This window comes from Hyperolius riggenbachi, chromosome 6, assembly GCF_040937935.1.
Source record: "Hyperolius riggenbachi isolate aHypRig1 chromosome 6, aHypRig1.pri, whole genome shotgun sequence".
In the NCBI taxonomy this organism is placed as follows: domain Eukaryota; kingdom Metazoa; phylum Chordata; class Amphibia; order Anura; family Hyperoliidae; genus Hyperolius; species Hyperolius riggenbachi.
The window spans coordinates 131,719,065-131,745,736 of record NC_090651.1 but is presented as its reverse complement, the minus strand read 5'-3'; the positions used below and the strand labels follow the sequence as shown (position 1 = coordinate 131,745,736).

The 26,672-nt window shown below is 43.7% G+C and overlaps 1 protein-coding gene across 5 annotated transcripts in view; it reads left to right on the top strand.

Moving 5' to 3' along the window:
• LOC137521118 (flavin-containing monooxygenase 5-like) overlaps positions 1 to 26,672 on the top strand; it is a 191,498-nt gene that overhangs the window by 147,076 nt on the left and 17,750 nt on the right. For 3 of the 5 annotated variants that reach the window (XM_068239939.1, XM_068239938.1, XM_068239936.1), the window contains 4 exons: positions 19,835 to 19,987; positions 22,699 to 22,887; positions 25,135 to 25,297; positions 26,503 to 26,645. In XM_068239939.1, coding sequence (XP_068096040.1) covers positions 19,856 to 19,987; positions 22,699 to 22,887; positions 25,135 to 25,297; positions 26,503 to 26,645 — 627 coding nt within the window. In that variant the 5' untranslated portion in view covers positions 19,835 to 19,855. Of the gene's footprint in view, positions 1 to 11,944; positions 12,042 to 15,773; positions 15,817 to 19,834; positions 19,988 to 22,698; positions 22,888 to 25,134; positions 25,298 to 26,502; positions 26,646 to 26,672 lie in introns of those variants that run through there. The other 2 variants (XM_068239935.1, XM_068239940.1) reach the window with 2 other exon arrangements.

The following is a 26,672-nucleotide window of genomic DNA, read 5'->3' as shown; positions in this document are numbered from 1 at the left end:
AAATCAATTTCCGCTAACTTGTGACAAAAAAATAAAATCTTCTATGAACTCACCATACTCCTAACGGAATACCTTGGGGTGTCTTCTTTCTAAAATGGGGTCATTTGTAGGGTTCCCATACTGCCCTGGCATTTTAGGGGCCCTAAACCGTGAGGAGTAGTCTTGAAACCAAATGTCGCAAAATGACCCGTGAAATCCTAAAGGTACTCATTGGACTTTGGGCTCCTTAGCGCAGTTAGGGTGCAAAAAAGTGCCACACATGTGGTATCGCCGTACTCAGGAGAAGTAGTATAATGTGTTTTGGGGTGTATTTTTACACATACCCATGCTGAGTGGGAGAAATATCTCTGTAAATAGACAATTGTGTGTAAAAAAAATCAAAAAATTGTCATTTACGGAGATATGTCTCCCACCCAGCATGGGTATGTGTAAAAATACACCCCAAAACACATTATACTACTTCTTCTGAGTACGGCAATACCACATGTGTGGCACTTTTTTGCAGCCTAACTGCGCTAAGGGGCCCAAAGTCCAATGAGCATCTTTAGGCTTTACAGGGTTGCTTACAATTTTGCACCCCCCAAAATGCCAGGACAGTGAACACACCCCACAAATGACCCCATTTTGGAAAGTAGACACTTCAAGGTATTCAGAGAGGGCTATGGTGAGTCCGTGGCAGATTTCATTTTTTTTTTGTCGCAAGTTAGAAGAAATGGAAACTTTTTTTTTTTTTGTCACAAAGTGTCATTTTCCGCTAACTTGTGACAAAAAATAAAATCTTCTATGAACTCACCATGCCTCTCAGTGAATACTTTGGGATGTCTTCTTTCCAAAATGGGGTCATTTAGGGGGGCATTTATACTATCCTGGAATTTTAGCACCTCATGAAACATGACAGGTGGGCAGAAAAGTCGGAAATGCTTTAAAATGGGAACATTCACTTTTGGCACCATAGTTTGTAAACGCTATAACTTTTACCCAATCCAATAAATATACACTGAATGTTTTTTTTTTAATCAAAGACATGTAGCAGTTGAACTTTCGCGCTCAAATGTATAGGAAATTTTACTTTATTTGAAAAATGTCAGCACAGAAAGTTAAAAAAGTCATTTTTTTGACAAAATTCATGACTTTTTTGATGAATATAATAAAAACTAAAAGTCGCAGCAGCAATCAAATAGCACCAAAAGAAAGCTGTATTAGTGACAAGAAAAGGAGGTAAAATTCATTTAGGTGGTAGGTTGTATGACCGAGCAATAAACCGTGAAAGCTGCAGTGGTCTGAATGGAGAAAAAGGCTCTGGTCCTTAAGGGGCGAAAAGACTGTGGTCCTTAAGTGGTTAAGGCCAGAGTATTCACTTGCTCGTTGGCCTTGATACTAATCAGTTTGCTGATTCTTGGCCCTAGCTAGTGAGAAATTGAGAGCTACATTTCATATATTGCGCATCAGCGCGATATATATGTACTCTAGTCAGTCAGTCTTATTATTTTGTAGTATTATATATTTGTAATATTATCATATCGTAATATTGTATATTATCTGTGTACCAACCTTTTGCCTGCCTCTTGACCTCTCTCTTGCCTAGCCCTTCTGTACCACTGCCATCTGATATATGTGTATGACTCGGCCTGTCTCTGACTTTGCTACTGTTTGAACATTCCAATACGACTGACATATGACTTATGTGTATGACCCTGCCTGTTAATTGACTACTATTTTGCATAACTCTATTGTACTTCACTCATCTGCTCTTGTGAATGACTTCGGCCTGACCCTGACTACGCCTTTCTCACTAGAACTGAGATTTACACTAGTTACGCTAGATCTCTTCATGTATCAGCGCGATACTAAGTCAGTCCCAACATAGCATCTCTGCCCGCACCCCGCTGCTGCCTGCCCGAAGACTAAGTCAGTCCCCACACAGCATCTCTGCCTGCAGATGTTTTAAAGCACTTTATGCCTCCAATTTAGGAATGCAATGTGATTTCTGCCCTTTAGGAATTATAACCCTACTTTATGTCAAATACGTCATTTTGCCCCGGGACTTTTGGCATGTATCCCACCCCGGGATGCCCCCCTCCAGGTGTTAGATCCCTTGAAACAACTCTTACATCACTTTTGTGGCCAGAAACAGTCTTTGTAGGTTTTAAAATTCGCCTGCCAATTGAAGCTTATTGCGGTTCGCGCGAACTTGGACTTTTGCGGAAGTTCGCGTCCGTGAACCCAAAATCTGAAGTTCGAGACACCTCTATTTCCAAAGCCTCCTGTGGCGGAAGAGAGCAGTCTCAGACCCATCAGTTGGAGACTGCTAACAGGGGAGACAGCGCTGAAACAAGGGGACTGTGAGAGGAAGGCGTAGGCTCTATAGGACCCAGAGCCTTCCCCCTCTGTTTTTTTATTTTAAATATGCTTCAGGTTCATTTTAACAGAGAGCTAGACAGTACAGTGCTTTGTAGACTTGAACTGATGTACAAAATGTATTCATGTCACGCACACTACATGTAATGGGCTAGGTCCTTCATCAGGCCTGGCCCTTAACATGTAGTGTGCGTGACATGAATACATTTTGAACAGTAGTTCAAGCCTACAGAGTGCATCCTTTTATGTTATATGTTTCACTGTGTGGTAACAGGAGTGGTTTACCTGTTTGCTGGAGAGCCACAGCACTAACTCTCCCTAAAAGGAAAAAAGTGCCCCTAGGGGGAACTTGCCTCGGAAAGGGGGAAGCCTCTGGATCCTAAAGAGGCTTCCCCCATCCTCCTCAGCAGAGGCAATCCAACGATGGGACCCACGAAATTCAGTTTTTTTGGTGCACTAGCTGCCTTCCGCTTGGGCTTCAGCAGAAATAGGAGAGCCTGATCAGGTCCGCTCTACTGCACAAGGGCAGCGCCGTCACACACAAGATACTCTTTCATCACCTCCACCACCGGGAGGCACAGCAACGCTGACACCATCCACTGTGTTATTATTACATGTCATATCATGTGATCGGAACTCAGAAGAGGATGCTGGGATTGCAGCGCCCCAGGTGGAGAAGAGGAGAAGCCAATCCAGCCGCCCAGAACAGGTAAATATAAAAATACTCCCTGCACCGCATTAGGCAGCAAAAACGAAATGTGCCGGCTGAGGATGACCTGGCATTATTAACCCAATCAATGAAATCCAAAGTTCTGAGGTTATATTTATTGCTTTGTAGGTGACAGGATCTTGGAATGTATCCTTTGTGTGAAGGTACAGTTGCCAAACTCTGATAAGTCTGATAACACATTTACAAATCAAATACAGCTACACTGTGCATGTGGACGGCCCGTGATGGCTGTGTGGGAATTTATTACAGGGAACTGAGCACCAGTAACAATATTTTTTTTAATGCACCTCCCCATAAGGGGGGTTCGCACAGGTTGCTGCTCCTCTAGTGCCCGGGTCTGTGTGGATTCTGCCAGGTCATTTGCCAGCTGCCAAATTTTTAGTGTCACATGCATTCCTTGAGATGATGTTGAAGTAACTGAATTTGCTGCTATATGCTGAAAGTGAGTAATAAACTCTTAAAGAATACATGAGGCTAAATACATTTGAGCAGATTTACTCACCTGGGGCTTCCTCCAGCCCTTAGAAGTCTCTGTGTTCCCCGCCACAGTTTCACTGTCAGCCACTCTTCTGGGGTCCCCTCCATAGTGGTCATACAAGTGTGGCCAGGAGAGTTCTGTGCAGAATGCGCGCGCATGCATTTGTGCATGTGCAAAAGCTGCCGGGTCATTGGCCGCTAAGGAAGGGACCTCAGAAGAGTGGCTGACAGTGGAACTGTGCTGAGGGACACAGGGACTTTTAGGCACTGGAGGAAACCCCAGATAAGTAAATCTGCAATAATTTAATCAGCCTCATGTATTCTTTAGACCCCTTTCACACTGGTGCATTGCGTTACCCAGCGTGTTGGTCTGTAACTTACGCATCTACATGTGGCCATCGGAAGTCATGTGAGTCTATGGCGGTGCACATATTTTAAACTCTGAGCAGCTATTTACTCATGGAAGATGGAGAGGTTTGAGAAGGAGGAGGGTGGGAAGTTTCTAGCAGTCTGTACTCCACGAACAGTACTGATAAATATGTATTGCAATTTTAAGTAAAAGCAATTTTCGCTTTAAGTAATACCTTGACCTCCACAAGGGTCAGACTCATAGAATAGAACTTATTACAATTTCAGCAGGCTTGTGTTGATTCGTGTAGACTGGCTACAGCCTCAGGATGGTTCTCAACTTTCCTCTTTTTCCAGTTTTGACTGTTTTTGTTGGCTTAACAAGTACTAAAACTACTAGAAAAAAAAGAACAGAACCTGTGTTTGTTATTTTATGATTTCTCAGTTTTTTAACAGCTGATAATATCATGTAGAAATGTTTTTTTTTTCTTTAGCAAGTATACATTTTTACAATGTCCCTATTTGACATTTTAGCTATGTCCCTATTTAATCAGCAACATCTTTATCCCTTCTCATAACACCTAAATGATGTATATATTGTCTTTTTCAAGACAAACCAGACTTTGTCCCAAGAAACATTTTGTTTTGTATGTATTTTAATGAGAAAAAATGACCAAATTACCAATTCCAGTTTAAAAATAAAAAGTGCTAAAGTAGATAAAAACCATGGCACCAGTTTTTTGCCCCCCCCCCCCCCCTCGTATAAATAGCCAGAGTGTCCCCAGTATCAGCACACACCCCCCCCCCCCCAGTATAGCCAGATGTGTCCCTAATATCAGCCCCCCAGTATGGCCAGATATGTACCCTGCATTTGCCACCCCCCAGTATAGATAGACAGATGCGCCCCCAGGATTAGCATCCCTCATTAGAGATGGCCCGAACAGTTCACCGGCGGACAGTACTCGGAGAGTTTTCGCTGTTCACGTTCTCCACGTACTGCAAACATATGGGGCTTGATTCACAAAGCGGTGCTAACTGTTAGCACGCCTGTGAAATCCCCCTTAGCACGTCTAAACGAGCTTTTCGTGCGCAAAGCTTTACGTGCGCAAAACTTTATGCGTGCACTGCACAGAGCGCAGGGCGCTCCGCGCGAAGTGTCCATTAAAGCCTATGGGACTTAGTGCGTGCATAGGACTTTGCGCGCGCACAACTTTGCGCGCGGTACTTAGCGCGCGATCTGATTGAGAAAACCGGTCCTAACCTACTTAGCACCCTGGTTAGCGCGCCTAAAGACTTTAGTAGGTTAGCACCGCATAGTGATTCAAGCTCTTGGCGTGTTAGACCTGCACCCTATACATCATCATGAAGCCAAACTTTGACCCCTTACCTCACAGTCAGCAGACACATGGCAGCCAATTAACTAGCACCTCCTCCAGGACCCCCCACCCCCTATTAGAAAACAGTTGCGGTGGCCATATTGGATTCATTCGCTGATTGCTACTGACTGTTAGTGAGAGCAGGGTCAGACTTGCTGCAGATAGGTAGGAAAAGCATTAGCTAGGCCTGTGTTCTTGTGTCTTACTTGCTGTGAAAGCACCCCAAACAACCCTTTTGAGGGCTAGCACATTGGTCTCCGGTTGTTGTTGTTTTTTTTGTGTGTGTGTGTGTGTGTGTGTGTGAGACACTCCACTGACACTGACACCCAAAGCTGTGTACACACTACTGCTATTGTTGTTGCCTCATTAAGTTGCACGGAACCACTCCAGTGCATTATTATTATTTCCCTGTATTCTGATAGTACTATTGCATTCCTCTGTGTGAGACACTCCAAAGCTCACTGACACCCAGAGCTGTGCATAATATGATTTCTGCCCTTTGGGGATTAAAACCCAACTTTGCATCAACTCCGTAATTTTTAGTGAGACTTTTTGCATGGATCCCCCTCTGGCATGCCACAGTCCAGGTGTTAGACCCCTTGAAACAACTTATCCATCACTTTTGTGGCCAGAAACAGGTCTCTGTAGGTTTTAAAATTTGCTAGTTTCCATAAGTAGTATGAGGTGACATGAAACGTTGCATTCCAGTGGCAAAACGAGAGGTTCATACCCCCCAAATCCTGAGGCAAACATTCACAACTTTTAAAGTCGTGGATTTTGCTGTCTGGGGAGGCAGAACTGTAGCTCTAGTTTGTATATAGATAGCGCTCCGCTTCTAATCACATATCACATTCCTCAGTTATTGATCAGTAGAAAGATCCCCTCATGGGGCTGCACTCACCCCTCAGGTGTGACCACTGCCAGATTGGTCAATTAGCGCTTGTTGTTCTCCTTGGCCGACTGCCTGATCTTGGGATGTGATGTCTTCACTGTACAGGTTCCACTGTTGAATTATGTCAGTGTTCCTCAGATGAAATAAAATCTCACATAGCGTGTGTGAGGATCCGCTTGGCTGCCTGCGCAGTCAGGCAGCCTTTTGACCACTGTTCAGGTCTGCATTCTGCAGGTCTCTGGAAGAGAGACTTTTTGTCAGTATTGCAGCTTGCTGCTGAGGAGTTTGCATATACTCGTTATGCAAATCCCCTACCTGCCTCCTTTGATGACTGGCAGTATAAAGAGCTATGTTTTCCAGAGTCCTTTGCTGGTCATAAGGGTTAGTTCCTGTGAAACACTCCAAGTGTCAGCCTTGCTCTTTGTTTAAAGATTAGCTTAGAGTAATTCCTGGGACTGCACTAGGCAGGTTTCCCTAGTGCAGTTAGGATTGCGTATCTGTTTTGTTTGTCTGTTGCGATTGTTCTGTCCCTGCGGTGGTCGACAGGAAGTCGTTCTGATCTTTGTTCTTGGAGTATAGCTGGAGCAGCGGTTGCTACCAGCCATCTCCTCTATCTGTTTTGCCTGGATCGCACTCGCCTTGCGCTAGTGCTGTGGATCCGTCTCTCTCTCTTATTTCTGTTTTCGTGTATCTGTCTTGTCTGCTACGAACGCTTGCTGGAGGCTCGGTGAGGTAACCGTTAAGCAAGCGCTCGCGTCCTCTGTTTCATGTTTGTCTGTCGGTGGTTAGTTAGGCGTGCTTGTCTCTGTTGTGCTTATCACGAGGAGACCGCGCATAAATGCGTGCACTGTTGCGAATGAGTGCGGCTGTTCGCGTTTAGCTAGCGTTTGTTATTTTCCTTATCTTCTCATTGTATGATTTGCTGTGCCTTTGCTACTCTCGTGTTCTGCCTTGCTGTAGCCTTGTGTCACCTCTGGCAATCGCCTCTCTCGCATTTGCGTTCCTACTTCATATCTGCTGTTGTGTATGCACCGTCGCGGGTTGGCGACTAGTTTGGTGCACACACATACAATCTGTCCCTTTGCTCAATCTCATTCGCAATCGCTTCTCAAGCGATTGCGTTCTCACTCGGTTTCCTTGTTGTGTGTCTGCCGTCGCAGGTGGCGGCTAGATTGGTGGACATACATACATTCCTCATCTGTGCTTATTCGGTCTTGTGTCTCTGTTAGCAATCGCCATCTCTGGCGATTGCCTTCTCACTTTGTCTTCATGGTTGTGTGTTCATCGTCGCAGGGTGGCGACTAGTTTGGTGAACACGCATACCCTCTGTCGCTTTGATCTCTCTCTTTCAGGGCTATCTTGCCCTGCGTTTCTTCCCTTCGTGCAATTCCTGTCTGGCGTGTGTGGCAGGGCAGAGGAGCTGTTCCTCTGCACTCCACAGCTCCCCCTGTCGACAGGAATTTCCCTCTACAGGTGCATTGCACCTTTTGCTGGGTTACCACAAATTATACGCTTGTGGAGGATTTCCGCAGTGTCAGCGCACGTCTTGTGCGCTGATCAAGGAGAGAATTCCGCAATCGTTACAGCGTGACTCCGTAGATTCAAATCACTAATTTATTATAAGTGGGTACTCACAAACATGTAATCAATACAGGGCTTAGAGTATTGACGGGCTCTCCCCCGTGCCTCTCCGGATAGGCTCGCCGGTAAGCTCCGTCAACGCCGCTGTAGTTCTTCCTGATCGCCCTGTTGGCTCCTCCCTACGCGTTTCATCACGTATGCGTGACTCATCAGGGGCGTGTCCACATCCCAAGATCAGGCAGTCGGCCAAGGAGAACAACAAGCCCTAATTGACCAATCTGGCAGTGGTCACACCTGAGGGGTGAGTGCAGCCCCATAAGGGGATCTTTCTACTGATCGATAACTGAGGAATGTGATATGTGATTAGAAGCGGAGCGCTATCTATATACAAACTAGAGACTGAATATGGGTGTTTGCTGGACCCGGCATAGAGCGCATACGCAAAGAAGGATCTCGCTATTCTGAGCACTTAGATCCACATGGACTTGTGAACTTTGCAAATAACATTTATTCATTTATTTATGCAATAGCTCTGGTTGAGCATTTATCTCCATACAACTGTAGCGCTGCACACTATATACATATTTAGAACTGTAGCTCTGCCTCTAATGAAGTCAATCGCTGTGCGGATCTCCGCCTCTCCCCGCCCCTCCCTGTGAAGAAAGAGTGAGAGGGGCGGGGAGAGGCAGCGCTAAGCGCTGCCTCTTTCAGAAAGCGCTGCACACATTTTCCTCCGGTGATTTGGGGGGTATGACCCCCTTGTTTTGCCGCTGGAATGCAGCGTTTCATGTCTCCTCATACAACTTATGGAAGCTAGCAGGTAAAAATAGCAATTTTTTGTTGCTTCAGACTTTCTTTAAAGGGAACATGTTCTCTTTCATCAATTAGTACTGCAGCTGAAAGTGCACAGCTGTGCTGCAAGCGCAAATCATATATCTACATCCTAGAGGACATAGATATACTGTAGCAGTGGATAAAATATTTAAAGGAATGTAAAATTATTTCCTTATTTTTTTCTTGATTAGGTTTGGTTTTGAAAGTAATACATTTTTATTTATTTTTAGGCCCATTTACACTTGCCTTGCAAGAGTGCGATGCGTTACTCTGTTTTACTGCAAGGTAACGCAACAACAATGAAAGACAATGAGGCCTAGCATGCTTACGGTGTCGTATTGTGCCGGAAGTGCCCAGTGCGTTACCGGCAGACTGCCCCGGCAACGCAGTGGCAGAGGCAGCAGAAGTAATGAAAATCAATGGGCGATGCAGAAATTGGCAGCGATGGTGCGGCGTGCATGTGTGTAAGGATGTTAATACGATGGAGAAACCTAGGAATCCCAGTGACGTATTTCCTTTCCAGGAGGGAGTATGTGACTGGGCAAGGGGCGGCGAAGGGTGTGCTTGGGGGTCGATGCTTTGCATACGACGCTGTCGGTGTACTCTGCCGCAGGATCATATGACTGACATTTTCTGTGTTGCGATGAGTTGGAGGGAGCATTACACTGCAAATGCAATGGCCAACTGTAAAATCTTTTTTTATGAAAAAAACAAAGTAGAATTTCAGGAGTTTTTCTTCTTTTTTTTTTTATACAGGAATGCCCTCCCCGCCTTCTGTTGCTTACACAGATGACAAGGTTTTTAAAAGAGAATAAAGAATTGTGTCCACCCCAGTATAAATAGCAAAAGTTCCTTAAGTATTAGGAAGACCTCACCCATTTTATCTAGCCAGACATGCCCACAGTATTAGGAAGGTTTCCTCCGACCTCCAGTATAGGTAGCCAGATGTGCCGTCCAAGTGTTAGGTAGCGTTCCCCCAGTATACTTAACCAGATGTGTCCCCCCGGATTAGGTAGCCTCCCACCAGTATAGAATATCAGATGTATCCCACAGGATTAGGTAGCCAATGGCCTCGATTCATCATTCTCTTTGAGATAACTTTTTCCAGTTTGTTAAATTACCGAATTCGAAGTTTAGCGATTTCTAGTTGTATTCATCAAGGTTTTTCCTCATTCGGTGTGAATTCGATAACAATTCGGTAACCATTCGGTAACGTGTCAATATTTCCATTTTACAGTGGTACTTTAACACAAGGCCATAAGATTCCCATGGAATTGTGGGTAAAAGGCAGTCCTTTGAGCACTACGTAGCAACATTCTGAATAGGGCTTTACACCTGGACCAGGATTCTGAAAGTGGTTGGGACAATCCCACAATTTGATAGGAGCCTTTTCTAAAAAATTATAGTGCAGCTAGCAAATTAGTTAACCCTGACACTGCCTGTGTTCTCTTACAAGATGATTCAAGAGAAATGCAGATGTCGTGTTATAGCAAATAAATCTATTCTCTTACAAATTTATATGGTTGCAGACCTTATTCTTGCCCTTCTGCGCCTTTGAATCACTCTCAGCTGAAACATAACCACTTCAAATGGCTCCATCTTCTCTGTCAGCAATGATCTGACAGGAATAACGACAGAGCAGTGAAGGAGATAACTAATCCTAAATGTAACACTAAACCACGCCCACTTTCTTTTTCATGAATTGCACTTTATTCCGTTTTAGCGAATCGTTACCGAATCGTTACCGAATGTTCGCTAACAGCTGTAGATAACTTTGATGAATCCTGAAATGAAGTTAACAAATTCGGTATTTTACCAAACTGTTGTTAACAAATTTGCTAAGTGTTGATGAATCGAGGCCATTATCTGTGAGATCGCCGACCACAGCTGTGGTCGTAGGCTTCTGTGCATGCACAGGAATGTCTGTGTGCCTCTATCGATCACGCTTCCTTGGTCGGGAGTGTTCTGTGTTAGTGAACTAAGCAAGAGCTGAATGCCTGCGACTGCAGCTGTGGTAGATGATCTTATGAAGGGGCTAGCAGCACACTTGAGGGCAGCAGAACTGCAGTGAGTTAACACATATACTGCTGCCAGGCGCTGGAAGAAGCCCATGGTAAGTAAGGATTAACTTTTTTTTTTTACAATTGTAAAATAGATAAGACTAAAGTACAGCAACATGGGGTGTAGTGGTCAGCTCTCTCGCCTTGCAACGGTGGGTCCCCGGTTCAAATCCCAGCCAAGGCACTATCTGCACTGAGTTTGTATGCCCTCCCTGTATCTGTGTGGGTTTCCTCCAGGCACTCCAGTTTCCTCCCACATACCCAAAAAATACACGAAAGGTAATTGGTTTCCCCCTTCCTATGCTACATACACAACACAATACATACTTAAAACTGTAACTGTGGTTGGGCTTAGATCAGGGCCGGCCCTAGACTTTTTGCTGCCTGAGGCAAAATTTTAAAAAATCCCCCCCCCCCCCCGGGTGGCGGGGGGGGCACTGAGCTGGAGGGGTCCCTCGCCTGGGTCCCCCAATCTGCGCTCCCCTCCAGCTGTAAATAGTTAAGTACCAGCGGCAGCATATAGATTAAGTGGGCGGCGTTGCAGGAAGTGACGTCAGTGGAGCGCTCGCTGGAACGCGGAAAAGGTGAGTGATCCCCGCCCATTGCCTCTTAATCTATACGCTGCCGCTGGTACTTAACTATTTACAGCTGGAGGGGAGCGCAGATCGGGGGACCCAGGCGAGGAAGGGGGGGTCCGACCCCCCTCCCCACCGCTAGGCCCAATACCCCCTTTCTGCCCGCTACTCCTCCAGCTCGGCGGGCGGCCGCCCACCCACAGACAGGCGGGTGCCGCCCCCCCCCCCCCCAGATGTGCCACCTGAAGCAAATGTTTCACCCCGCCTCATGAGCGGGCCGGCCCTGGCTTAGATTGTGAGGTACAGTTAAGTAACAAGACAATATTCTCTGTACAGATGTTGGTGCTATGTAAATAATAATAATACTTTTAAATGACAGAACTGAATCGACTAAATGTTCATTCATAATGTGAAGATTTATTTTAAATGCTATTGCTGCTTGAAGTAATTAAACAGAAAAGCCTTACTTGACCCTCTGCTCTCTGGTGCTCCATGGCATTTACATTATCTACCATGGTTATAGTTACGCCCTTGTTAATACTGATTTAGTGGTATTTCGTCATTAACTCTACAATCTGCACGCTGGATAAGACAGTACACTGAAAGCAGAGGTAAATACGATTTTTTGCCAGAATCATAGTTGACTGGTTTATTAAATATTAACCTGAAACTGCCAAACTTCCAGTTGCCAAGTTTGTATAAAGGAAGGAGTAAACAGCTGTGATGGAGAGGAGAGCATGCTAAAGAAAAACGTGTGCTTCATCATCACAACACTTCAGTAGAGAAGAAGCTTTCCTTGGAGTAACTTAGGCAAGTTTTGTTGTTTGTTTTTTTACTATGTTGTTGCAAAACATTTATGCTTTGTGACTATTCCTTACATTCATATTTGCTATACATACATATGCTTTAGATTCATGCATGATATTGTCCTTTGCAATTTTAATTGATTTGATTTTTATGCATTTATGATCAAAAACTTTAGGGCAAGTTTTCCATCTTGTCTTTAGCGACACATACTAGTAACCTTTTTTTTCTCAAATACTTTTAAAGCTGATTAGACTTTGCGTCTGCAAGTTGCAAATACAGAGTAACTGTTCATATATTATTTTATGCATTTAAGATTTCTCACAATCTTTATTCATGATTCATTACTAGCTTATTGTGAATTAAAAATTAATGCTTTAGGATTGTATTATAAATGCCTTAATAGTTCACATTTTAAGACTGGGGGGGGGGGGGGGTTGATGCACGAAAGTGTGGTAATATAGTGTTTGCGTGGCAATATTACCGTTATTACCCTCAGGCATTGTACCGCCAGTTTCACTGTTAGCGTGACCCGTGGTACTCATGTAGCACAGGCATTGCTACAGTAATGCGTGTTACTAACGGTCACACTTGTTAGTAATGTGCTTTACCATAGCAACGCTCGAGGTATCAGTGTATTGTTGATTATGGAAAGCCATAGTTTTCTGGTTTATATCAGTGTATCACTGTGGTGTGACCAAATCAGTGAGGAATACTTTCCACCCTTCCAGGAGGAACTGTCGTGATAATGACATAATTATTAAAATTGCTTATTTTTTACAATAATCATTTATAGATGGTTTGCCCATATTGTTTGCCTGTTGTAAAATCTTTCCTCTCCCTTATTCACATTGATAGTTGGAAAAAGCTGTTATTTCCAACAATGCAATATGGTTCAGAGACAGCAAACTGTCAGGATGTCAGGGTTTCCCCACAATATCAGCCATACATACTGTATGTCCCTGATGATCTATTCAAGAAAATATAAAGATTTCTCATGGGAAAGGGGGTATCATCTACTGATTGGGATGAAGTTCAGCCCTGGGTTGACCACCTTGGCGGTAAGGACGAGCTCAGCTCGTCCATGACCGCCGCGGTGGATTGCTCAGGCCCTGGTGGGCCGATTTTCAATTTTTTTTTATAAAACACGCAGCTAGCGGGGGGGGGGGGGGGGGGAGGGGGGGATGCCGCTGCACAGCGGCTATCATGTAGCTAGCGCTAGGCTAGCTACATGATTTAAAAAAAAAAAAATTAAAAACTGCTGCGTCACCACTCTGGTGAATTTAATAGAATTTTAAGAGCGCCAGGGTGGTTAAAGCTCCTCTTTAACTGGCCAGAGATTCAGTTCTCAGCAAGCCCAGACGCAGTTATTTGGGGCATTGCCCATTCGCTAAAAACCTTTAATGCTATTTATTCAGCTTTGAAAGGTTGCTGTGTTTTTTCTCTGTTGCAAGATACTTATTTGCACAAGGCTATTATTTGGCTTCTGTATTTGGGATATTAAATATGATACAGAAATAATCTCGCTGTGTACTATGTAAGTTTTACCTGTATAGACTTCCTGGCTTATCTATACCTCTACCATGTAGTATATCCCAGTTTGCCTGCTAGACTTTGCTAAAGCTTTTATTGGAGGATGACTTTCACAGCTGTGCTAACATTTTGTTGTAGATTTTTTTTTTATCCACAACGTGTTAGGGGCCGCTGTACAAACGCTAGATTCTCTGCAGAGACATCTTAGTTGTTAAGGGAATTAAGTTCAGTATTGATAAACAGCTATATCTTATCATTTGTGACCCTCTTTTACAACACAAATTTGGGAAAAGAGGCACCCCAGTAAGAATAAAATTGGATTAAAAACCAATAAAATGAAAAAAGTGAGGTGGCTTACCTCAACGAAGAGATCTTTGCGTGAACAAATAAATGTTTATTAAGCACAGGCAACGCGTTTCACTGGTCTAAGCCCACTTCCTCAGGCCAATAACAGTGGCGGTGTACAAATACTAGCCAGCATAAGGAGTATGAAAGTCTCCATAGACTTACAGTGACTTACTTCTTGCGGTAAAATTGCTTAGTGTGAAAGAGCCCTCAAGAACAAAACAAAACATCATTGGGGCTGTAGGCTCTGGCCCCTTTAACCACTTGAGGACCGCAGTGTTAAACCCACCTAAAGACCAGGCCATTTTTCTGCAAATAGGCCACTGCAGCTGTAAGGCCCTTTTCCACTAGCAATCGCTAGCGTTCGCGCTGAACGCTAGCGATTGCAATTCTGCAAAGTAACAAATTTCCCCGGCGTTTGCGATTGCGATTTCTGCTATGCACTGGGCTGCATAGCAAAATCACTGCAAAAATCGCTCCGCGGCGCGATCGCGTTTCAGTAAAAACGAATCATGGTAGTGGAAATTACCTATCGAGATTTCTATGTTAAAATACAAACTGTAGCGATTTTAAAAACACTAGTGGTTTGTGATTTTGCGATTCAGCTTTGCAATCGCCACTAGTGTAAAAGGGCCCTTAAGGCCTCGCTGCAGGGCCGCACAACTCAGCGCACAAGTTATATTCCCACCCCTTTTCTCCCCACCAACAGAGCTCTCTGTTGGTGGGGTCTGATCGCTCCCCCAATGTTTTTTTTTTAAATATTTATCTTATTATTTTTTAAATAAATGTGTCCTTTTTCTTTATGTTTTTTTTTTTCCGCCAGCAGGCCCTCCCTCCTATGGCCAGCCAATGTCGGTGATCGGCTGTTATGGGCTTCAGCTTCAGTGTCACACGGCTGTCCCCAGTACAGCACTGCTGTAGATCCCAGCACTGTACTATGTTTATAGACGGAGCTGGGAGACTGAAGGCTGAGCGGATCGTCCAAGCATCTGTGCGCGCGATCTCCTGCAAAAGCCAGCCCCAGGACTTGATGCCAATTGGCGTTAGGCGGTCCTGGGGCTGCCGCCACGGTCACGCTCGTTGGCGTGATGCGGTCTTTAGGTAGTTAAGGACCAAATCCTTTTTTGTTTACTCACTTCTTAATCACTGTGATTGGCTCGCAGTGATCAGCGGATCAGGAGCCAATGAAAACGGCTCCTGACTGAAGTACGGAGCTCAGCTGTCTTTATACGGCTGAGTTCTGAGTTGGCGGGGCATGCACTGGAGCCGCCGGCGTTAAAACTACACTACGTCAGGATTAGGCAGCCACAAGTGTGACATAGTTTTAACTAGTGGAGGTCCCAAAGCAGTTAATAAAAATAATAAGTAAAAAAAAAACTTTTTCTTCCTTTTTAATGTCTGTACATACTGTATATTTGTATCTGAATCCTTCACTCATCTTCTATACACTTCTGTCTGCTTCCAGCATTTTCATTTGTATACTTCATTCTTCTTGTTTGACCTTCAGGTTCTTTTATTCTTGAGCCTCCTATTCTTCTACACATCTTTTCTTCTACTGTCCTTTGGGAGATCCCCTGCCACAGGCAATCCCTACTGGACCTGTTCTTTTGGTGGTCATTTGAATTTTGTGCCGATGCTTCCCACTGGTCCATCATGTGTATTAATAGGATTTGGTGGGAATGTTAAAGTTTCCCAGCAAGAAATTTAACATATGAATTGGTCACTATATTAGAGTCTTCTATTATTTGTAGAGCTATAGCTAGTGAATCTCAGGGATTCTCAAGGAAGAAGTGTATTGTTTACGTGTTTGTTGACTTCTTTGCTCTATTTTACTAACAGTACTCCAACCTACGTTCATCACCAGCACTCCAGATCATAAAGCATTGCTCAACGTGGACAGATGGTACCTTTCATGTACCTTTGTTTTTGCGATTGTTTTTTCTTTTTTCATAAAGTAGTGTAACCCAGCCCATGAACGGATCCCCTTAAACATGCTTGGTGAAGACAGCATAGCATGGGCTGGACGGTTCCCTGGCAGGGCATCATCTGCACAGAGTTTGTATGCTCTCCCCGTACCTGTGTGGGTTTCCTCCTGGAAATTCAGTTTCCTCCCACATCCCAAAAACATATAAATAAGCTTCCCCCTAAAACTGTCCCTAGACATGTTGATGGTTATATAATGATTGTATTTGTGATTTAATAATAAGTAAATCCATTTCATATCAAATGTTTTGTCTGTGTCTAGAACACCACTACTGCTTAGCAGAGATTTTTATGCTGCCATTAATTTTTAAATGAATGCCTGATATTTTTTACAGTATTTATTTTTCAGGCATAAATGAACCAGATCTTGGATTATACAGTGTTTGTTGGGGTTCTTTTTTCTTCTTTTTTAATTAATTCTGGGTGGCTTAAAGGTTCTGGTACCTTAAGGCTGCTTTCACAGTAAGACATTACAGGCGCACGTTAGTGCAGCCTGTAACGCATCCCAACTCACAGCAATGATTAATCAATGGGCTGTTCACAGTGCCCACGTTGCGTTACATTGTAACGCAGCACGTAAGTTGAAAGTGCTGCATGCTGTGCGTTAGACTGTGCGCACATGCTCAATAGTGTTGGAGGAGGAGGTCTTTCCTCCTCCTCCTCGGCCAGGCACATGGCTAATTAATATTCACTGCACGGTGTGACGTGCAGTGTTTACTTCCTGGAGCGCTGCTCTGTGCGGCGATTGGCTGGCGGGACCACGTGATGCCGCATGCGTCCAAGAATACGCACCACGGCATCACGGACGCCAGAGTGAGCTGCACAACGCGGCTCACTCTGACGTCCACATCCAAGAGCACCAGGCGTTGCGTTAGGGGCACGTTATGTGACCATAACATCCCCTAAAACGCAACGTCTTGGTGTGAAAGTAGCCTAAAGGGAACTGGGAAACGCTGACATGTTTATTTCTTTCTAAATGATGCACATTGCATGGCTGTCCTGCGGATCCTCTGCCTCTAATACTTTAATGCTAGGTACACACAATGCAATTTTCTGACAGATTTACTGTCTGGTCCCTTATTTCCAATATATCTGATCTGATTTCCGATATATATATATATATATATATATATATATATATATATATATATATATATATATATATACTGTATATGAACATCGAATTGATTGAAAAATCGACCGGAAATCAGATCGGACATGTTGAAAATAATCAATCTGACAGTAAATCTTCCAGAAAATTGCATCATGTGTACCTAGCATAAGCCATACGCCATGAGCAAACATGCATCAGATCAGGTTTTTCTGACATTTTCTGTCTGGCTGATATCATTGAGGAACATGTAAACATGTACTGTACATATATGAGACAAGGGGCTTGATTCACAAAGCGGTGCTAACTGTTAGCACGCATGTGAAAACCCCCTTAGCATGTCCGCGCAAAGTGCCCATTAAAGCCTATGGGACTTAGCGCGCGCATAGAACTTTGCGCGTGTAAAACTTTGCGCGCAGAACTTTCCGCGCAATCTGATTGAGGAATCCAGTGCTAACCTACTTAGCACCCTGGTTAGCACGTCTAAAGACTTTAGACGTGCTAAGTAGATTAGCACTGCTTTGTGAATCAAGCCCAATGAGTTGTTCCAGATAATCAACATGTTGTTTAAGCTTCTCATACTATACATTGTAAATATTTCCAAAGACTAAACAACAGATACCTGAGGGTACACAATTACAAAGAGACTAATCTTTCCCTATTTAGCAATGAAGTTACTTGTAAATTCTAACAATCTCTCGACTTGGCAGCCAATTGACCATCCGATTCAATAACTATTATTGAATCTGATAAAAATTGGTGCTACCAAGAGCATGCCCGATCGACAATGAGACCAAATTTGGTTGATCGGACATGCTGGAAAATCTGGGGCCGACATGCTCAATAGGGTGCACATTGTTAACAGCATGCGATGATTGCGAACGACAGATACCCCTGGCCGCATCCCCCACATTTTAGATGGACCCCCCCCAGTGCAGATGCTTTAATACTTTACAGCAGCAAGGAGATAAACAGAATCCGGGCACCGGCTGCAATCTAACGTGTCACCTTGATTTTTCTGGAGGCATGGCTCTATGCACCATCTTCCCTCAGTAGGTCAGACAGTCATCTAGTTCCAATCTACCCTTTCTTTCTTTCACCACAAGCATTAATACTATAAAGAGAGTCTGAAGCCATCAAAATTACGTGTTTTTATTGGCCAGTTATATCAAGCATTAAGATCATAGCTGATATGCCGCATTCCCGCGGCAGAATGAAGTATTTATCCCCCCCAAATCCACGGGGCAAAATTCTACGATCCTTCTGGGTAGAGGCAGAGCTTTGTGCAGTAGCTCTTGCCTCTGCTCCTGCGCCAATCTCTGCCTCTCACTGCCCCTCTCAGTCTTCTTTCACTTAGAGGGGTGGGGAGAGGCGGAGATCGGCAGAGATTGACTGTACTGGAGGCAGAGCTACAGCGCACAGCTCTGCCTCTCCCAGGCAGCAAAATCCACGACCTAGAAAGTCATGGAATTTTGCCCAGAGATTTTGGGGGGAAAAATACCTCGTTCTGTCGTGGGGGTGCGGCGTATCAGCTATGATCTTAATGCTTAAAGAGAATCTGTATTGTTAAAATCGCACAAAAGTAAACATACCAGTGCGTTAGGGGACATCTCCTATTACCCTCTGACACAATTTCGCCGCTCATCGCCGCATTAAAAGTGGTTAAAAACAGTTTTAAAAAGTTTGTTTATAAACAAACAAAATGGCCACCAAAACAGGAAGTAGGTTGATGTACAGTATGTCCACACATAGAAAATACATTCATACACAAGCAGGTTGTATACACCCTTCCTTTTGAATCTCAAGAGATCATTTGTGTGTTTCTTTCCCCCTGCAGCTATCTTCCACTGAAGTGACAGGCAGTTTCTTCCTGCAGAGTGCAGACAGCTCTGCCTGTATGTAATTCCTCAGTATGTGAAAGCCCAGCCAGCTCAGAGGAGGATTTATCCAGCTTGTAAAAGATAAGAGAGAAGAGAGAAGCTGCCCTAATCTAAATAATACACAGGCAGTGTGCAGAGAGGGTCCTGGAGGGGGAGATGCATCACAGAACCACAACACTGAAGAACTTGGCAGCCTTCCAGACACAGGCTGACAAGTCTGACAAGAGAGAGATAAGTTGATTTATTACAGAGATGGTGATAGTAGAACGTGCTGCAGTAAGCCAGAACACATTAGAATAGCTTTTGGAACTTGTAGGATGATAAAAAACAGGATGCAATTTTTGTTACGGAGTCTCTTTAAGATAACTGGCCAATGAAAACAGGTAATTTTTATGGCTTCAGACTCTCTTTAACTGTGTCACTTAGTTCCCTGAGTGTCCGCTGCTGTATCCACATTCTTCTTTCTAATTGGCACCCCATGTAGTCGCCGGCATATTGCACATGGAGCGCACACGTGATTCGGAGGAAAATCAGTGCCGAAACAAGCATGCTGGATCAACGTTTCGACAGTTGAATGTATCAAACGAGCATGCTGGAAAGATCTTGGTCCAACGTGGTCGAATGGGTGCGTGGTTGTAACAGAGTGCGATGTTGTGACGTGAATCACATTGCATTTGCAAGTATAGCCTCTGCAAGTGGTTTCAATGTAATGTTCGTGCCATCCAATGGGTGTAGGGTCAGGTGCAATTGTGATTTGTTGTGACTTGAAAGGAAAAATAAACAGCAACATTTGAATTGCTGGATTGCAATAAAATTGCATAGCACCACAAAGTAATTTTCCTGATGTATGAAGTATAAACTAACTGGATATGCTGGTAAATTAGAATCAAATTTTGCTTTCTCCTCCTATTAAAATAAATGACTCCTGATACATTTTCTTTTGACAGTGCTAAGCTCAGAATACCACCATGGTTAAGAGAGTAGCAGTGATTGGTGCAGGTTGCAGTGGGCTGACCGCTATTAAATGCTGTCTGGATGAAGGTTTGGAGCCCACTTGCTTTGAAAGGAGTGAAGATATTGGAGGACTCTGGAGATTTAAGGTATGCATAACACATCGTCTATGCGTATATTTTCTTTTTATTAGTCTTGTACTTCCATGACTTAAGGCCTGTACACACGCTCAATTAATGTCCCCCATTAGGGGATCGGTACCCGATTTCTCGTGCAACATTGCAGGGCTGAGGCTATACAGACACATCGCTCGCTTGCTAGCAAGCAATGTGTTCTGCTCTGTTCAGTGTATCAGAGCAGCGCGGAAGTGATGTCACGCAGCATTATGGGTAAGTGTGTGTGTGTGTATGTGGGGGGGGAGGGGTCAATGCAATCTCTTGTCGCTTGGCCAAAGTGATCCAGGGCGGATCATTGGCTGAGTGGTCAAGGGGCATCGGGGGCTGCCATGCACACGCTGGATCCTCGGCAGAGGCAGTCATTATCGGCCACACATCTGGTGTGTGTATGGACCTTTAAGCCTCGTACACAAGATTGATTTAAGTCAGATGAGGAGGCCAATAATGACGGCCTATGCTGACAATCATTTGTGTGTACGGCACCCGACGAACAACGACGCCCAAACCGTGAGTGATCCATTGGATGACGCTGATCCCTTCGCTGATTCTATTGTTCGCGCCGCTCCCCAATGTGACATCACATATGCGCTGCTCGTCATCCCTCCGTCATCCTTCTGTCCCCCCACATAGCAACAAAGCACGTCATCATCAGCTACACAGCTGACACGCATGTATGCAGGCCGGCCCAGCGATGTCACTCAAGGGGATCAGCTCCTGATACCCAATGGGTGACACTAGTTGGGCATGTGACCTTAGATGGTCAGCCGTAAAGTATTGTTCTGTACTGTTAGCCATCAGTCTAGTCAGATGATCAGCGTTATTGGGGTTAAATTAATGCACAAAATGTATCCCATGAATTATCACACCTTGGGCCAGATTTATCAAGAGTGTCTGAGACAAAATATTGGTAGGTTTTTAGAAATCCGTGCAGAACTGTCACAGGCATCTTAAGAAATCATTAGATAGTGCAGATTCCTTCTAAAACTGTTGTATAATAGGAAGAACTAGGAAGGTCTGTCAGGCAGTGCAGTGTGTGAGGGGAATTGCTGTTGCTGAGGTAACCAACACACCTGCTGTATTAATAGCAGCAGGCTCTGTATTGATAGCAGCAGGTGGGAGGAGCACATCACAAATCATGTCTAGCCTGCACTCTGCAATCATGTCTAGCCAGCAGTTCTACATCTGCGCCAGTTTAGGGATGGATTTGCACTTCTCTTAACTGTAGTGCAGCTCTAGAAATTCATGCTGAATTGCCACTATTACCTAGGATTAAAGAAGGTTCTTATTATCATGCAGAACTGTTCTCCCTGCTGGTTAGAACAGATTAAGTAGAAAAAACTGTCGGTAATGCGTTTAAAAATTCTCCCCCCTTATTTTTCTCTTCTTCTGTATGGGAAGATAATTCAGGCAATAATTCATTAGTTATGACAAACAAAGGCCCATATTCATTTATCTTTTTCCCTGCGTTTTCTTGCTGAAGATTTCACACCTTATCAATAAAATACCTTTAAAGGAAACCATAGATATAATATAATAAAGATTTTATACTCACCCGTGGCTTCCTCCAGCCCCATAGGCAGAGATGCATCCCTCGCCGTCCTCCTGAGTGCCTCCGTTCAACCTCGATCAATCTCAGTAATATGGCTAAGTCGTGTCAGTCTGGTCTTCTGCGCGTGCGCAGCCCCTCTGCACATGTGCAGAAGAGCCGACTAGAGCATAGAGATGGAGGAAGCCCCGGGTGAGGATAAAATCTTTTTTTATATTACCGGTACATCTCTGGTACACTTTAAAGCCTAAAGAAAGCAAGAAAATACTCAAAATACATTTGATATTACTCTTTTAGCTCTTATCTGTACTTTTTCAATTGCTGTTTTGTACATCAGATTAAAAAGTATCTCCTTGGAGAAAACTTAAGAAAAAAGTTAACTGAATTGGAACCAAGGAGAGATAATTGGACATTTTTGTAAATCAATATCTAATTCTTGATTTATTTTAATACCTGCAAAAAGACTCAAAGCATCTTAATTGATAATTTATTGATCAATACCATATGTATCAAAAACTTAAAAATGCACATTAAAACTCCCACGCATTAAACCAACAGTGGACTGATCTGGGGCTATAACACACAGAAATCCCTGAATGGAGTGCACTCCGTTTTACAGGAACAGTTTATATACATGCATACCTTTTTGGGTCCAAACTCCAGGTACCATTCATAAGATATCCGCCTATCCACCTTGGCACTGTGTGGATCAGATCTTCACCAACCTCACCCCGTGTGTTAAGTTTAACACGCCTGTTATAGATAACCATATGCAGCCATTACTGTCAATTGTATTGTAACAAACCTCATCAGCAATATGAGTCAATTATGCCAAAATGAGTGGATGTCCGTTATTGACTCACACGTCTGAAGAAGTCCTATTAGACGAAACGCGTCACGTGCTATGCATGCTATGTGACCTCCCCTGGTGGGCAAGCCACTCCCCCGTGCTTCCGCATCCTTCCTCCCAGCATTTGTGAGTGCTTAGAAAAAACTCTTGCATGAAAAAATAAATAAAAATTGATAGATGTGTTGCGTGCCTCTAGAGCAGTTTTCATCACACAAATTACTATATTTAACCTTTGCATAGTTCAACATATTCAATTTACTGAAACTAAATCTTATGTATTTATTGCAGGAGAAGCCTGAAGATGGTCGAGCCAGTATTTACAGTTCTGTTATCATCAATACATCTAAGGAGATGATGACTTACAGCGATTACCCAATACCAGAAGAATACCCAAATTACATGCACAATGCCAAACTACTGCAGCATTTCCGACAGTATGCTGAAAACTTTGGCATGCTGAAATACATTCGTTTCAAGGTATTGAATAGAAACTATATGTTGCCTGAGACCTTACAATGTGAGGCTGTGCAGGCACACTATGGGCCTGATTCACAAAGCGGTGCAAACTTTTTCGCGGACTTTTGCGCGCCCAATTTCCCGCGATTCGCACGATCGCAGACTTTTGCGCGCACAATTTGCGGCAAATTGCGCGCGCAAAAGTCCGCGATTGCGCAAATCGCGGGAAATTGCACGCGCAAAAGTCCGCTAAAAAGTTTGCACCGCTTTGTGAATCAGGCCCTATGAGGGCTTTCTGGGACCTTTTCTGACTATTAGAGCTTTCTGATTGCTTTTTAAAAAAATGCTTCCATTGACTTGCATTAAAATGACTGTAAATTGCCACTTAAAGACTTGTACATATGTTAGAAGGTTCTTGCACAAAGCAGAAAGTTGGGGAGGGGCGCCGCTGCCAAGAATCTAGTGAGTGCCTCAGCCAGTGATTTGGCTGGAGACCCTACTTGGCCAAGCCCTGAATAAAGACACCATCATCCCCTTTCACCCAGCCTGCTCTGTGCCACTCTGGCAGCACTCCTCCCCCCGCATGGCAACAATGCGTTGCTAGCTTGGAGACAAGCTATGTTTTTTTATAGCCTTACCCCCACGCTGTTGCACCAGGGATCGAGCCCTGGCGACAGCCCTCAGACCTGTGTGTGTAAAGCTTTTAGGGGGAACTCAGTAGGCCACCTTAGAGCATTAGGGAATCCTTAAAGCAGTGTTCCCCAACCCTGTCCTCAAGGCCCACCAACTGTGCATGTTTTGTAGAAACCCACAGAGGTAGTTAATTAGCCCTGGTGAGACACTAATTACCTCACCTACGAATGTTTGTGGTTTCCTGCAAAACATGTACTGTTAGTAGGCCTTGAGGACAGGGTTGGGGAACTCTGCCTTAACCTCTTGAGGACCACAGGTGTATACCTCCCAGGGCCGGATTTCTGGCAAGGCCACATAGGCCATGGCCTAGGGCACCAGAAATTTAGGGGCGGCTCAGTGAGGGGCAGTAAAGCTGTTCTATGCAGCCATCCCTATCTACAAGTACAGCTTTAACCTTTGAACTCTCTTTCCTGTACTTGTGTCATCCCTGCAAGACCTGTAAGCTCTATCCTGCAGGTTCACCTCTGCCTAACTCTCATGGTGACACAATAAGTCCTTCATTAACAAGATGGCAAACATAACATAAAAGTTCAAAACATAATTTATAATCTATACGCATATTACTAAAATAGCTATTGTCTGTGACAGCAATGATGGAAAGTAAGGAGAATTCTCATTGGGGCACACAGAGATAACAACCATGCAGATGGTATAGTTGGCCTTGGGCGGTAAAAAGTACAAATCCGGCCCTGATACCTCCTAGTGACCAGGCATTTTTTACAATTCTGCACTACGCAACTTTAACAGTTTATTGCTCGGACATACAACTTAGCACACAAATAAATTTTACCGCCTTTTCTTCCCACTAATAGAGCTTATTTTTTTGTGATCTCTGATTGCTGCTGCAATGTTTCTTTTATTTTTTTAATTAATAAAAGATGATTTAAAAAAAACAAAACCCTATTACTTTTATTCCCCCTACCCCCCTAAATTGGCCCTAGACTGTAATCCATACACCACACTACACTCTCATATGCATCAGCCTATGAGAGGAATTCGACTGTGAGCTATTCAGGGGGACAGTTACGTGACACGCCTGTCAGCATGAAGCCATAAAAGGGGGAAAGATCCTTCTGTACTCCAACTATAAAAAGTCAGGACTTGGATTTAATGTTTGATCTAAGCTACTTGAGTCAGCTATATCTTTTTCTTATATTGGGGAATGCAGAGACTGCCAGCATGTCCTAAACACTTGCAAAATTAAGTTATGGATCGATGCTTTCATCCTTCAGATAAAATATTACATGGGTCAGTAGAAGGCTTCTTGTGTTGTTGCTTGATTTCTGGAAAGGCCACAAAGACCAGAGGTATGAATTGCTGCAAATGGAAGAGGATGCTGCAAATGGGGAAACAATTAGTCTACAAATAGTGAGCAAAACATGGAAGAGTGGGGCTCCTGCCTGAGGGAGCTACACATGAAAGAGAGGGCTGCTGTACATGGATGTTACACATGGAAGGGCGTTTGTACAAGAATCGGGGCCCATGAGAACATTTTCCTAGGGGCTTTGGTTGTTGCTGGATGTGTGACTTCGTTTTGACTGTGTTGAATTGACTTTGTTTTTTCTTAACACAAAGACAGGTGTTTGCAGCATTCAGAAACGTCCAGATTTTAGCACTACTGGCCAATGGGATGTGATTACAGAGTGTGAAGGCAAGCAGGAGAACCATGTCTTTGATGCCATCCTGGTGTGTGTAGGTCATCACACATTTCCAAACCTTCCACTTCATACATTTCCAGGTATGAAAAAATCTACAAATATGCATTAGGCAGGTGTTATACAGTAAGTACTTTGCTTATAAAAGACCAGCCAGATCTATCATGACCTACACTATACCCTTCTCTACTGTCTCCAGAACTCCAGGATTCTTTCTGGTTGCTAAGTTTCTGATGCATTTTGTACACAGTTCCATAATTGAAAGAAGTAGGGCAGTTTATAAAAGGGTATATTTTATACTTGTAGCTGGATTGGGTATTCAGTATAGATAACTGTAATTTATACATATAAATTTGTTTTATCCCTGCTTGGGATTTCAATGCAGAGTTGCGCTGATGATTTGGGTGCCGGCATAAGCCGAAATGTGAATTACTGCTATAGTGGCGCTCAGTGACTAATTTGGGCGCCAGAGCTCAAATTAGGAAAAAAAAGGTAATTTGTCCGCTGGCAATAGCCAGTGCCTGGATTACTTGTTCCCCCTAATTTGCTACAACTTAGACCCAGGCTTTCAGCAGGTGCAGGGTGTCTTGTCTTTCAGCTTCACACTGCACAGAAATTTGGCCGCACCAATTTTAAATGTACCCCTCTTGAAGCCCCAGTATGAAAACATTTACTTCCTGCCATAAACCTGGTAAAGTCCCTCTTATGCAATATGAATAGCTCTCTGTTAATCAGTAATCCGTAATCCATGTGCATTACATCCTGGCTGGGATGTGGGTTGAATGCTAAAAATTCTGACTTGGACTCGAAGTTGTTTACTGTGCGTAATTGGCTGGGACTGCATTAGGAGTACTTTTAAGAAATCTGGCTTCTGCCTACTCTTGCTGATGATTGCTATGACGCTAATATGTTTGAAGACAAGTTTAATTGCATCATATTATCAATGCACGACTGACTATATATATCATAGCTGCATAAAGTTGTCTACCAATATCCATTAGTTTTAAGCACATTTAAAGTGTACACAGATTGATTTTGTATAAAATAGAACAAGATCTCATCGTGTGCATTACATATTTAGTATTGTATTTAGGTTTACTATGAAGTCATTTCTTAGGCTATTAGTTACAGTATGTTAGAGTAAAGGAGGTGAACTGGGCATATTCAGCATGGGTGAAGCAAAGTGAATTTCGAGATCTCAACCTTACTAGTCATTTTCATTGTCAATATAAGCCAAATATTTATTTCAGCAAAAGGGAACTTTTACTCTTATCTGTTTTTCTTGTAGGTATTGAAAGATTTAAAGGTCAGTATTTTCACAGCCGAGACTACAAAACCGCAGACCCTTTCAAGGACAAAAGAGTTATAGTAGTTGGCATTGGAAACACTGCAGTTGATCTGGCAGTAGAACTCAGCGCTGTGGCTAAACAGGTGTGGCTACATCTTGTCATTATAGGA